The following is a 13,676-nucleotide window of genomic DNA, read 5'->3' as shown; positions in this document are numbered from 1 at the left end:
GACATTGATTTATTGTGCTCTTTGAGTTATCAGATATGTTCACTGACGTGTATCTACACTTCCACCCCATTGCTCCCCCCTCCAGGAAGCCTTTGACTGCTCGTCCACAGCTACCACTGAGAGTCAAGTACAGAAGGGTTACTAGGCCCAGTTGTTCAGGATCCCTCGTAAGTTGAGTCCCTTGGCATCAGGAGTAAAAAAAAAACAACCGCTACGGTTGGGCCCAGTAACCCCTGCATGCTTGATGCGTCCCCCATTGCCCTCTGAAAGTGGTTCTGCCACGAAGGATATGAGGTCTCCTGCGGATTCCTTCATGCTTTCCCACTTGAAAGAGACATCACCTTTGAATGTGTAGCACCTTAAATAGCAGTTGACAGGTCATTTCAGACGGTGCTGCAAAACTTCACTGTGGCCTCTAAATACTGCTTCCTGATGCTGTTTAAGAGCTGCGACTAAGAAAAGAATAGTGGAGTCAGACTGATTTCTGGAAACCGGTTCAAGTAAGGAACGTACAGGAGTTGTCACATCTATCAAAAGCTTTTTTTAAGGTAAATAACTTAATCTGATCGACACTACTAGCCGCAGATTCCTTAACGTAGAATTAGCCCCAGGCGTAAGAATGGATCCGGAAAACATTTTACCACATCATCCCTGCGCGCCGGGGGGGGGGGACGGCATCACGCGACTCCACCCATGCGTCGTAAGTGACGTCAGCAAGGTCACATAAGTCCCACCCCGGCGCGCCTACGTCCGCTTTTTCCTTTTCCGCGTGCAACGCGGATTAGGTCTCTACTCGGGTCTGTTTGGGGCCCTTTTTTCTTCCTCATTGTGCTATTTTATGGTGGAACAGTGTGCGAATGACTTCGGGCTTCAAGACTTGCACGTCGTGTGGGCGTCTTATGTGGGCGCCTGACCCTCACCTCATTTGTATGTGGTGTTTAGAGGAAGATCACAGCACCACTGTTCATGAGGCATGCCAATAGTTGAAGCCGAAGTCGCGGCAGGAGTGCCGGATGAAACTACTCTCTGCACGTCTCTCAAGGTCGGCTTCATCCCTAAGGCGGCGGACTCTACGGCGCCACAAAGAGGTCGGGCCGCAGATTGGTCTTCAGGCGCTCCCTCTTCCCCGGAGGTTGGGTGCCTACAGGCCGCTGTGTGGTGTCTTTTTCACCGGCATCATCGAAGGGCGGCTCCCCGCCATTTCCGAGGCCGAGGTGTTTGCCGGAGGAGCGGCAGGTCCCCCATTCTTTGGTTCCTTCTGACTTCCAGGTCTGGCCTTTGCCAGCCCCGCTTGGATTCGGGGACGGCTGCCTTAGTTTGCAGCCATCGCCCATGGAGGAGTCGTTTTCTCCACCGCGGGTCCCTACGGAGGCGGGTGCGGCCTTCGCTCACGCAGTGTCCAGGGCTATGGGCATTCTGTGCATGGGTGACCTGGTTGCTCATTTCCCGGCAGACCATCTCTTGGAGGTTCTCCACCAGGTTTCTGGTGGAAGGGAGCTGTTGCTGCCCTTTGAGGGTTCGCTCCTTTCCTCCCTGATGGGGGCTTGATAGCGCCCCGCCTCTGCGGATCTGGTGCCTCAACACCCTCTGCACCGGCACCTTCCTGCGCCGCGTGACCCAGCGTGTCTTTCCCTCCACCCCTCTGCCTCAAGTCCACTTTTGCTGACTGCTTTTCCTTCCCTGACGCCACTGTTGACTCCGCCGTCCCGGGAGGCCCGCTGGCTGGACTCTTGGGGGCGCAACATGTTCGCCTCGACCAGCGCTACCCTGCGGGCCCTTAACACCTTATGTGTTTTGGCTAGGGTCTCCTCTTTTTTGTGGCACTCAGCTGAGTCTTTAGGATGCGCATCTTCCCAGGACACTGTTCAGGTGGACTTACGGCATCATTCGTTGGATGGCCGGGAGCTAGCGGCGTTTATTCTCCGCTTTGCTCTGGACACCTCAGAGGTGCTGGGCCGGGCCATGGCTTCCTCAGTCGCCCTCCGTCGCCATGCTTGGCTTCGGGACGGCGTGTTCCCTGAAAATATTCAGCAGCGGCTGATTGATCTTCCGTTCTATGGCAGCCTGTTATTCCATGCACCGGCGGACTCCGCCATCCAAAGGTTCCTGGCAGGGCTCCGTCCTCCTCCTCCGCCTTATCCTCCTCCTTCCCCTCCTTCCCCTCCTCAGTAACTGCTGCGTTGAGCTGGTTCTGGACCTTCTTTTGGGCTGGTTGCCCTTGCTGTGGAGTGTGTTTTATGGCAATTCGAGTACTCCTTGCTGGGACTGTGGCTTTGTTGACTGCTGGACTGCCCTTTTGTTGACTGTGTGTTCTTGCTGGAGTTGTCTGCACAGACTTGGCCCCGAGATTAGGCCTTCTGTTTTCTCTTGGGTTGCTTGACAAGCCTTCCGCAGGCTTTTTTTTTTCCCCGTGGCTATTTCCTTCTTTCCTCTTCTGCGGAAATTCCTTCCAAAGAGGGTTCCCATGTCTTGGGACTTAACTTACCCTATGTGGGGTAGTGGTAGCTGTCATATAGCTTGCGCTCTGCTGTGGGGTTCTGGGTGCCTTTGGGCCTCTGCTCTCCATGGAATGTATGTATGTTGCTGATGCTTCTTGGGTCGTGTGCGTGGTCCCCTCGTTGAGGGTGTCAGGACATTTCCTCGCCTTCATGCTCGGGATGGTTCTGCGTTTCTCCTTTTGACGAGCGTAACCTACATGGTCTTCCTGGGGCCCCATGCGGTTCTTCCTGCTTACGGAGGCCTATTACTGCTGGCGCCGCTCTATCTGGCCTGTTGCCTTCCATCTACTGTGGGCTTGCCTTCCTTTCCCTCGTTTCCTTAGGCCCTCTAGGCTTTTCTTCTTCCTCTTCCTTGTCCTGGCATTGAATGAATGGAAACTCTGTTGCCTTGTAGGAGCGTGGGGTGCTTCGGCCTACCCGGCCTTGGCCCGGGTTCCTCTGTTTAGAGTGAACGGGCTTCTTCTAAATTATTTCTTCTTCCCACATCCCTCTTGGGGTCGGTGGTGTTCTGCTTGTGGGGGTTCTCCCCTTGCCTAGGAGGACGGGGCTCTTCGCCCTGTCCATTGGACTGGTACCCTGTGGAACCCTTTGTTATGTCCAGGCTGATGGGATCCTTCCGCAGACCCTCCTTCCCTGTGGGTATGGCTAGGGTATCTATTCTACATTAAGGAATCTGCGACTAGTAGTCTTTATCAGATGTATGAGTTACTTACCTTCGTTAACAATGTATCTGGTGGAGCCGATTCTAGCCGCAGATTCCTTCACGGCCTCCCTTCCTCCCCGCTCTGAGAGGACCCTTTGGCTTGCCCTTCTGCACTCGCCTCCCGGTGGATGGCTATGATCAGTGCGTGCATTCTTTTGCTCTTTTGACAAGACGACTTGCTTTTTGTTCCTCTGTAAGGGTTGGATCCATAGGTACTTCTGCGCTCCTCTGCTCTGGTTGCTCCAGGTTTGAGGCTGGCCTTCCTCGTCCCTCCCTTTCCTCCCTCATGTTCTGAAGGTCCTGGCCCCTCTGCTACCCTCTGGGTTTGGGTCATTTGGCCGTGCCCTGCTCGGGCTCCCTTGGGGGGGTATTGTCGCACCCTGTGCTGGGGTTGCCTTGGAGGTCTGTCGTTCCCATTTGTTTTGGAACTGGCTCCCCTTCATGGGTCTTGGTCGGGGTTGTAGTCCTGCTACATGTTGTCATGATATTTTGCATATGTTCCTTGTCTTAAAGGGGGTACTGTTTGCATAACTGACAGGGTGGCTGTTCAGGGCTGTGCTCTTTCTTCTTTCCCTGCTTTTGGGTACTGCAGTGTTGGCACTGCTCCTTATGGTCTTCTTCGTCACCATTCCCCTTTTCTTTTCCATTTTTATGCTGTTTCAGTTTGTCCGCTGGCTCCACGTTGTGGCGCTGAAATGTTCTCAGAAGAAAACTGACGGCGCGCCAGGGTGGGACTTATGTGACCTCGCGGACCACTGCATGGGCGGAGTCGCGTGATACTTCTCCCCGGCGCGCAGGGATGCTGTGGTAAAATGTTTTCTGTATCCAGTCTCACGCCTGGGGATAATTCTACGTTAAGGAATCTGCGGCTAGAATCGTCTTTACCAGATACATCGTTACCGAAGGTAAGTAACTCGTACTTCTTAACAAGATGGACAATAGGCTATTTGGTTGTTTATCAATCTTAATGAAAGAGGCTGGCAGTATCAAATATGTGGCTCTCCACTGATAAGGCTTGTATTCAGAATCTGCTCTTTATTAAATTGGGAATGATCTGCAGTTCTTCTTGCAGAGCGCACGGGCCTTGGTGGTGACTAGAGCACTGATTTGTTTTCTTCAGAAATACAGGAGCTCACTGAACCATGTAACTTGACACTGCTTCATTTAGTAAGTATTGAAGTTTGATCACTTATATAGGCTAGGTTGTTCATGCCACTTTTGTGCTCAATGGGTGCTGGCCTTGGTGCCAATTGCACTTTATGCCTAGGCCAAAGTCACTTTTGTTGCCCTCTTCCAAATCGTCCAAAGATGAGAAGCATAAGAGGCTTAGGCAGGATATCCCACACTTAGATGCCATTCTCACTCCAGAGGTCGATTTCCATGGCCCTCACCACAACCAGTGAAGTAGTCCTCTTAGCCAGGGCTGGTAAAGATCATTCTGACAGACGAACCATTGCAGACTTATCTGATGTGCACTCAATTTGAGCCGCTTCACAGCTGTCATTTACGGGACTTACTATCAAGACTGTATTTCTCATTGTCATCACCTCGACGAGAGTGAAATTCAGGCTCTTTGCGTCACTGTGCCTTATACTTTTTTCTTCCCAGACAAACTGGTTCTGGAAATATGGGCATCCTTCCTACCAAAAGATGTGAAACGGATCCAATTTGGTCAAACCATCACCCTGGCTGGTGTTCTGTGAATGGCGTCACCCCTCTGAGAAAAAACAGAGACTGAATCGCTTCAACATAGATTGTACCAAAGAACACTTGGATAGCCAATCAGCTCTTTGAGGGGTTTGCTGGAATGAAAAAAGGCAAGGCAGTGCAGGAGAGTGTGATCTCCCGCTGGATCATGCTCAAATTAAAATCTGATATAATTTGGCAGAGAAGCAGCCTCCGAAAGGACTGCAGTCTCATTCTACCAGGGCCAAAGCTGCTGCCACTGCATTGGCACATGGAGTCCCTGTCCTGGACATTTGCCAGGGGAATACATTGGCTTTCCTCCATATTTTCACAAAGCATTCTTGCATGGATAGTGAGGTTCACCGAGAGGGATATTTTTCTCGCTCGGTCCTGCAGAACTTTAGTTTGAGTCCATCCACAGGCCCACCTCTGAACATTGCTTTGGTATATATTTAAAAGGTCAGGAATATGCTGCTAGAAGTCCTTATCAGAAGAAAAGTTACTTACCTCCGGTAATGCTTTTGTCATGTAGAGACTATCTAGCCGTAGAATCCCCACCAACCCTCCCATCCTGTGATTGCATTCTATCCATTGATGAGATTCGAAGTAGAGTGTTGCTATCCATACCAATGCTCCTCCGTTACATTGCCTTACCCCCCTTCCTCAGTCTCCTATGTCACACACTATTCGCTCTAATTACGTGAGTCATGACCACCCTACCAACCCTAGCAGTCAGGTAGGAGTGGATACTCACACCTTAGGCTCTGGAGCTCCCAATCACAGGGCCCTGAACCATGCTGATGTCCCTTATACGTTGACTAATAAAGTACACTCACCCACTTTCTCACTACATCCTGCACCACCCTCGACCGCTTCTATTTCCACTCCACCTCCCCATTCCCACTCCTAGCTTTGATACCTATCTCAATGAGACGCTATCTCCTACTTAACTGTGCCAGCGATCCTACTCAACCCTCTACTAACCACGCCACAGCGGATCCTGTCCCACTTGCGCAGGCTACTCCTGCAAATAATTGCCTGAACAAGCATGGCCTTGAGAAGAAGATTGATCTCAAGCATATCTTGGTAGTTAGTCAAAAAGTTGGTGCAAAACATTCTGCAGGTCTACTTAAAGATGGAGAAGCGTTGGCTCTCACCCCGTGCAGTTGAATGATATCTACAATTCACAGAAACTGTACTCAACTAAAGACCTTACTGCCTTCAGCGCCTTTCTTAGCTCCAGAGGGAGCACAAGGCCTCTACCTAACTGCCACTCTCTGCCGCACAGACCCTTACCTCCGCTATCTGAGGAAGGCATTCTCGCCCTGCTTGGAACCTACACTCAACATACCTTCAATTATTGCATACCCTGACAGGGAACCAAGCCTTAAACTCAGAGAGTTAAATATAGAGAACCTACTTCACATAAACACCTCTACTCAAGAAGTGGACACTTCCAACTTGCACATCAACTCAATGATACTCAACTGTAGATCGGCAGTGAAACTTGCTGCTGATATTTCTGATCTCTTCATAGCGCATAACTTGGACCTTCTGATCATCACTGAAATCTGGCTCAGTGACACTTCCTCCCCAATTCTTGACCTCTTAATCCCTCTGACTACTCTATTATCAGAAGTGATCGACTGGTTAAAATAGGAGGGGGCATTGCCTGCATTCATCACTCCAACCTCACAGTTAAACAATATTCGTGTACTGTCTTATGCTCCTGCGAACTTCTAGTCTCTGAAATCTGGAACAAAGGCAAGAGGATTTGTGTCCTGCATTCGATCTATCATCCTCCTGGCGATAATCTAGCCTTCATAGAGCAAATCATGGAGGTCATTAGCTCGAGTTTGGATCAACTCTGCCACATATTCCTTGGAGACTTCAACATTCATTAGAATGGCACAAGCGATCCTATTGTCAATTCCTTTAAGACATTCCTCTCTGACCTCAACTTCTCACAGCTCTGCAAAAGTCCTACTCACAAAAAAGGTGCCACTCTAGACCTCATCATTGCCAAAGACAATCTCATTCAAATAGGAGAAATCCCACCCTGTGACTGGTCTGAACAATTTCAAATTCCCTTCCTCATCCTAGACAAGGGACTGGTTCGACAGGGTCAACCCCTTAAAGCGAAACAAATGACTCGCAATATGAGAGACCTCGACATTTACATAATAACTTCATTCACTAAAGATAGACTACATCCCCCCCTAATTTGAGCAACCTTGACAATCTTTCTGAGCATTACATTAACACCTTTTCTAACAGTTTTGACTCCATTGCTCCGAAACAGCTCAAAAGGATCCCAGTCAAACTTTCTAAACCATGGTTTAAATGGTGCCCTAAATTATGAACGGCGCAATAGATTCTCTGAAAAGACTCTGGATAAACTCGCCTTCCACCACAAATATCTCTCAATTGAGGAAAACTAGGAGCGTTTACAACAAACACATACGCTTGATGAAAACGCAACACTTCAGATTTCATTTAGATGGAGCCAAAAACAGACCAAAAAAACTCTTTGAAATCGTTAAGGAACAATCAAACCAATCCTCTAAGCAGAACTCTACTCCCTTATCCCTGCTCCCTAATGGTGATGTTTTTACTGCTCACTTCGCTGAAAAAACAAGGAAAATAGAGCTGGCTGGAGCTAATACTACCACCCCAACTTTGTTATCCAAGTTATCGCCCGCAGGATCAGGGGAGGTGGCAGAATCCACGACAATATACTCGCCTTTGGGCGGCTCACTCAAGTCAAGTCATGAAGCTTTATTCGGTGCATAGAAAATGACCATAAAAGCACAAAACACATACATTGTATAATAATTACAGTGGTTTACAGAATGGGGAGACTACCAAAATATACCAGACACAATGGTTTAAAAACACATACTTTTCCTGGCCTTAATAGATTGAATTAAAAACGTAGCAGTTAAAAAACAGACATCGACATGTTGCAGGTTAAAAATAAGACTCATAGCCTGAATAACTGTTTGTACACCATATTTAAGAAACATAGGTTTTAAATAGGTTGTACGGAAATTCATATACAGTTTACAGATCAAAAGAAAGTGCAAAGTGCTTTGTTTGGATACACCATCAAACATACATGGCCCCTGCGGATATTTCTTAAGAGTTGGCAGAGCTATTAAGTGATGTGCTACACTCAAAAACAACACCTCTTTGAGCAGTTTTCTACTACCAGACTGCGCTGAGATACTTCGCTACATGACATCCATCAAACCCTCCAACCATTTTGGTGATCCTTTACCCGCCAAGCTCTATAAAGATTTAATCCCAGCCTTTCTCCCTCTGTGGTCCAGGGTCATTCATGAATCCTTCTTACAGGGAAAGATACCGGACTGCCTAAAAGTTGGGCAAGTCACTCCCATTCGTAAGAAGCCCAACGCAGACCCATCAGATCCAAACAACTTCCAACCTATCACCAGCAGCACAACTCTAGCAAAATTGCTTGATAAATGCGTACACTCGCAACTCTGCAACCACATTGAGAAGTACCAACTCCTGAATCCTCGTCAGTCAGGGTTCAGAGCAGGGCACAGCACTGAAACGGCACTAACTCACATTGTTGATGACGCTGTGAGAGTCCTTGACTAAAGTACCTTGTGTCCTGATCCTTCTAGACCTATCCTCAGCCTTCAATACCATCAAACATGAAAACCTGATTGATCTTCTACAAGATAGGATGGGTTTTTCGGGCCCGGTCCTAAAGATGTTTGCCTCCTTCCTGCACAATTCTATTCAAAGGATCAAAGTTAATAATGCCCTGCGTCCAGTACCCCTGTCTTGATTGGAGTCCCCCAAGGTTCTACACTATCGCCCAGCCTCTTCAACCTATTTATGGAACCTCTTGAATATGGACTGGTAACCTTCGCCGGACTTCCGAAAACTAGCCTGGCCCCACTCAGAGCTACCTTGAACGCCTCGGCCAAACTTATAACGGGTTCTAGGAAATTTGATCACATTTCTCCCGACCTTTTGCAGCTAAACTGGTTATCTATTGAAGCTCGAATCCAACTCAAGATAGCTTGTCTGACTCATAAAGCCATACACTACAATACTCCATACTACCTAGCAAACAAGTTTGAGCTTTCGGGTTCCAGCCGGAACTTTAGAAGTACGTCCACCCTTCTCCTGAAACCTCCAAGATTCAAAAAGAAAAGATTGTACAGCCGTGTGTTCACAGGTCTGGCTCCAAGAATATGGAACTCCTTGCCATCTGATCAGATCAGATCAAATCCCTTAACATCTTCTTTTAAAAAATTGGTCAAAAGACTACTAATGAACGAATGTTAACGCGTTGATCATGCTCGTGTGTTTTGCTAAAAACAAAAATCTCAAAGTACTTTCACTGATGTTCTACTATTTGTTTTTTGACCGTCTTTTTGTATTGGTCGTCGATAGCTCCTTCAACTGCATCAACTGTCGATTATTTTGTTTGCTCGTTTCCTTTTTGTTAATATTGATTGATGCACATCGCACATCTTGGTTCTTTCTACTGTATGATTTTTTAGTCAGAGAGCTCTATGGCTCCTATTTTATTCGTGAATGTTTTCACACAGGTTTTAACTTCTCTTACCTTGCTTTGTTTTTTATATTTGCTGATGACAATTCTGTACAGCGCTCTGATACCCCTTGGGTTCTTGTTTGCGCTCTATAAAACTTTTTAAATAAACTTTGCACACTGGTCTCAACCATTTTGTTTCTCCGTCTGGGGGCGTGATCAGCCTCGAAAGCAACTGACACCAGGAAGCAGAGTTGGTGCCTCTATAAGCTCTGTACATTATTTACAGAGCAGAACAGCGCTAGTGCAGTGCAGTATGGCACCACCTGGCGACTCACCAAGGTACTGCTGAAAACGTTTTCGGATCCAGCCTGACGCCTGGGAATATTCAAAAGAATCTGTGATAGATAGGGTCTCTAGCAGAAAAAGTTTTACCAAAGGTAAGTAACTTGTTCTTCTTGGGTACAGTTTGTGGCAGATTGGAGTATGCTATTTTTTTCAATTTGTACAAAATCTCTAAAGCAGTATGCGCAGATCTGCTAATGAAATACAATCTGTCCTCATCCCTAAAGGTTTTGGCAGTTCAACTACATCTGGATTCAACTTCAGCAATCCTGGTATCACCGCCTCTGCTGGTTTGACATTTGGCGTATCAAATCCATCATCTACTGGTTTTGGAACAGGCGGGCAGCTTCTGCAGCTTAAGAAACCCCCGGCTGGGAACAAGAGAGGAAAAAGATAGACAATTTAGTACAACTAAGCTTTGGTCGGTGCACCCCTAAAGATCTATTTTTCTAAAACTGCAAGAATTGCATCCCAGATTTATAATGTTTTTATATTTTTTCCCAATCTGGAAGATTAATTTTGGAGCATTACTGCGTTTATCATGAACAGATATTTTCATGTGAATAAAAAAATAAATGCTTATGTATTTTTATCCTTATTAAAAATATACTGATGGTGTCCCTACAAATAAAAAAATAAAAAAGTTGGTGAACCATAATAACTATATTTAACCTAAATTTGAGAACACATAATTACCACAACTTGAATATATGCTCTATGAGCACATATGCAGACATATATTTTTTTTCACGTTCAAATACTATGGAAAGAAATAATGTAGAATGACACGACAGTCTAAAGTTTCAGACTTAAAACAGTCTGCTGGGCATAGTTTTTGTGTATACTTAAAAGTTGTTAAAAAGAACGACTATATCAATGTATGTTTGTGTGTATTGTGTTCTGTACATATGTGCACTTGACTGTCTCTGTGCACTTTTTTTGCCCACATGCAATATTCCAGGTATCCATCCTCCTTCGAGAATAAAAGGCTGTATGTTTTTATGAAGTATAGCACTGTTCTGACAGAAGTCCGGGGTTATTTACATAAGGGTGCATATTTATTCACTCCCTATAACAGTACCTACCTTCCAACCAACACCTTGAATTGAATTGTGAATCGATAAGACCCGCCTTGTCAATTGTGGCTTTGGGATTTGTTTGAAATCTGTTTTTAACTTTTGATTCGTTTAGTCTGGAAATCAGCAGCTGACATGTGAATGCACCAGTACAACATGACCACAGAACAACCTAGTAGTTCTGAGTTGGCCACGTCAATATTTGATATCACTTTGATTACTCTCATGTCTTTACTTGTTTACTTGGACTGTTGGCACGCATGAAGCTGAGCTTGTAAAAAGTCACAGGGTTTGTTGAGAATTTGGTGGTCTGCCTTTTTACCAGGCTGAAAGATATAATGTGAGAGTTCGTCAAGTTTAAATAACCCGGTTAAAACACGCATATATTTCATTGCAAATGTGTCCACACACGGTACCAGTGTCTAATAAAATGCAGTATATTCCTGACTTCTACCAAAAGAAATCAAAAACCTATTGTTTAGTTTAAGTAGTAAATTAGCTAAGAAAAGCAAACTGTTGAAGACAAGGTTTCCACCAGCGCCTTCCAAATGGGGCTAGTCTTACATTTTAGCGACAAAACAGGATACCACCTGCTGGAAATATGGTGTACATTTTGACGGGCATTTTTAATAGTTGTATGCACTATACATTCAGATTTATTGTAATGCTTATGTCTTTGCTTCTGTAAAACATTTCATATGCTGTGCATCCAATGTTTATTGCAAGTTTCAACTCGATACATTTTCCCGTATGCAACTTGGATACACTTCGTTGTGAACGTTTTGTTCTGCTTCTCTCTTTGTATGTTCTAATTGTAAAAACATTATGCAACGTGGCGTTGTCTTTGTCATAAAGTGATTTTTGTCGCCCAAGACAAGTTTGATGATAGAAGGGAAGTGTGTGTTTTTTTTTCTTTTGCACAAGGGTATCCTTTTTGCACGTACGTATCCTTTGTGACATGTGGCTTTCACAAGCACTTTTTGTGATCCAAAATTTTGTACGCTGTGTCTTAAGAATGCCATCTGTAGAACAAGTTGTGCACATAAACGTGACATGGGGCTGCAGTCAAAATACTGGTTTTGTACGTTGTGTATGTTCATGCGTTATTTTAAATTACCATTGAAATGCAAAACCACTCATCGAAAGTAATGTTTGTGAAGATGTGTTTTTGATAATTTAGTGTCTGTTCACCTTTGTGCAACCTACCACTGTGCAAAACAATAAATTGTATTGAATAGATTAAGCTATTTCTGTTATCAGATGTAAAGTCTTTTATTAAAATACCAGGAAATGTCACATTTTTAGAACACTTTTTTTCTATTTGGATACTTTTTTCCCGGTTAACTACTAACAACATACAGAGAGAGACTTTTAAGCACCAGATCATCTGTATGTGGGATTTGAACTATCACTGTTACCAGGGTTGATGATATGGTGTGTGTTTGATTACTAAGCTGACCTAAATGCAGTTTGTATGCTTAAATACAGTTTTCAGTACTCTGCTCAATTGAAATTTTGGTGAACACTACATGTTTTGCTTAGAAATCCTTAGCAGTGATTGCTCATTACCACAGAGTGAATTAGACTGAATGGATCATGGATACAGCGAACACATTTAGACTCACAGAATATTGGATATGTAAGATGTGACGAACATTGAGGATGATGGAAGGTCATAAAAAGTCCTAGATAAATAAATAAATGAATAAATAGAAGAATGAATAAACATATGAATGAGGAGGAATGTTGTCTCCTTACCCGGGGAAAGAAAGAACGAGAGGAAGCGTAAAAATAGGGGAGAGAGTAGAAGGAAGGGAAGATGAAGGGGGGAAGGCACATGCCCTATGAGAAAAAGAGAAAGGAAGAAGGAAAAGGGGGGAGAAAGGTAGGGAAAGAGGGAGATAGAAGAGGAGGGAAAGGAGAAGGAGAAATGATAAAATTGGGGGAATGGAAGGGACAAGGCGATTAAAGAACACATTCACAAGTCTGAGAAAAGGAGCCCATACTTGTCGGAAGATTTCTTCCTGATCTTGTAGTTTATATATTACACGTTCATGGGATGCCATCTGAATCATTGCTACGATCCAATCCTCCTTCAAGGGAGGACTGGGCATTTGCAACAGTCTTAAGATACAAATCTTGGCTGTAGAAAGTGCAGTATGTAAAAGACGACGCTGTGGGCGTGTAATGTCAGGTGAACTCCGAAGATCATGCAATAAGATAATGGGAGAGGTAAGGGGTCGAAGGGAATTGTTTCCTTTAGAGTATTCCCTACTTGAGCCCAAAAAAACTGTATTGAAGGACATTCGCAGAGTAAATGAGGAAGGTCACAATCCACTCCAGGACACCTCCAGCACTTAGAGAGTAGTAATAATCCTGCTAATACCAGTCATGTAAAGTTTAGAAAAGGCAAAATTTCAAACGCGTTTCCCAAGTACCCTTGTCTAAGGCTTCCAGTATGTCCAGCCAGACATCATCTATGGCAGGGGTACTCATAGTACGGCCCGCGGGCCAGTGGCGGCCCGGCAAGCCTTCCCTGGCGGCCCGCGGACCCCCGAGACATCATACCTGTGTTTCCCGAGTTTTTTTTTAAAGTGTCTGCAGCAGCGAGAGAGACTCTTGCTGCTTTGTGGGGGCTGCCGGCGGGCGATCCTAGGAATGGCCAGAGTAAAGCTGCAGGGGCCTAAGGTGAAATACAAAGGCATCATTAACATGCAAATGGTCTTTTAATGACCTGTGAAGTGCTCGGGTGCGGCTGAGAGTGTGTGTGCCCCGGCTGGCGCACAGGCAGGGTGAGGTGACAGAGGGAGTGGGAGGGAAAGGGAGGGGGAGGG

General features: G+C 45.5%; 1 protein-coding gene across 5 annotated transcripts in view; it reads left to right on the top strand.

Annotated features, from left to right (window-relative positions):
* NUP58 (nucleoporin 58) overlaps positions 1 to 12,089 on the top strand; it is a 504,014-nt gene extending 491,925 nt beyond the window's left edge. For 4 of the 5 annotated variants that reach the window (XM_086935184.1, XM_086935186.1, XM_086935185.1 and 1 more), the window contains one exon: positions 9,994 to 12,089. In XM_086935184.1, coding sequence (XP_086791310.1) covers positions 9,994 to 10,163 — 170 coding nt within the window. In that variant the 3' untranslated portion in view covers positions 10,164 to 12,089. The remainder of the gene's footprint in view (positions 1 to 9,993) is intronic. The other variant, XR_015299350.1, reaches the window with a different exon arrangement.
* The last annotated feature ends 1,587 nt before the right edge of the window (positions 12,090 to 13,676 follow it).

The sequence above is a fragment of the Lissotriton vulgaris genome, chromosome 8 (assembly GCF_964263255.1).
Source record: "Lissotriton vulgaris chromosome 8, aLisVul1.2, whole genome shotgun sequence".
NCBI lineage: Eukaryota > Metazoa > Chordata > Amphibia > Caudata > Salamandridae > Lissotriton > Lissotriton vulgaris.
Note: the sequence above shows the minus strand (reverse complement) of the source record. Positions and strands in the feature narration are given on the sequence as shown.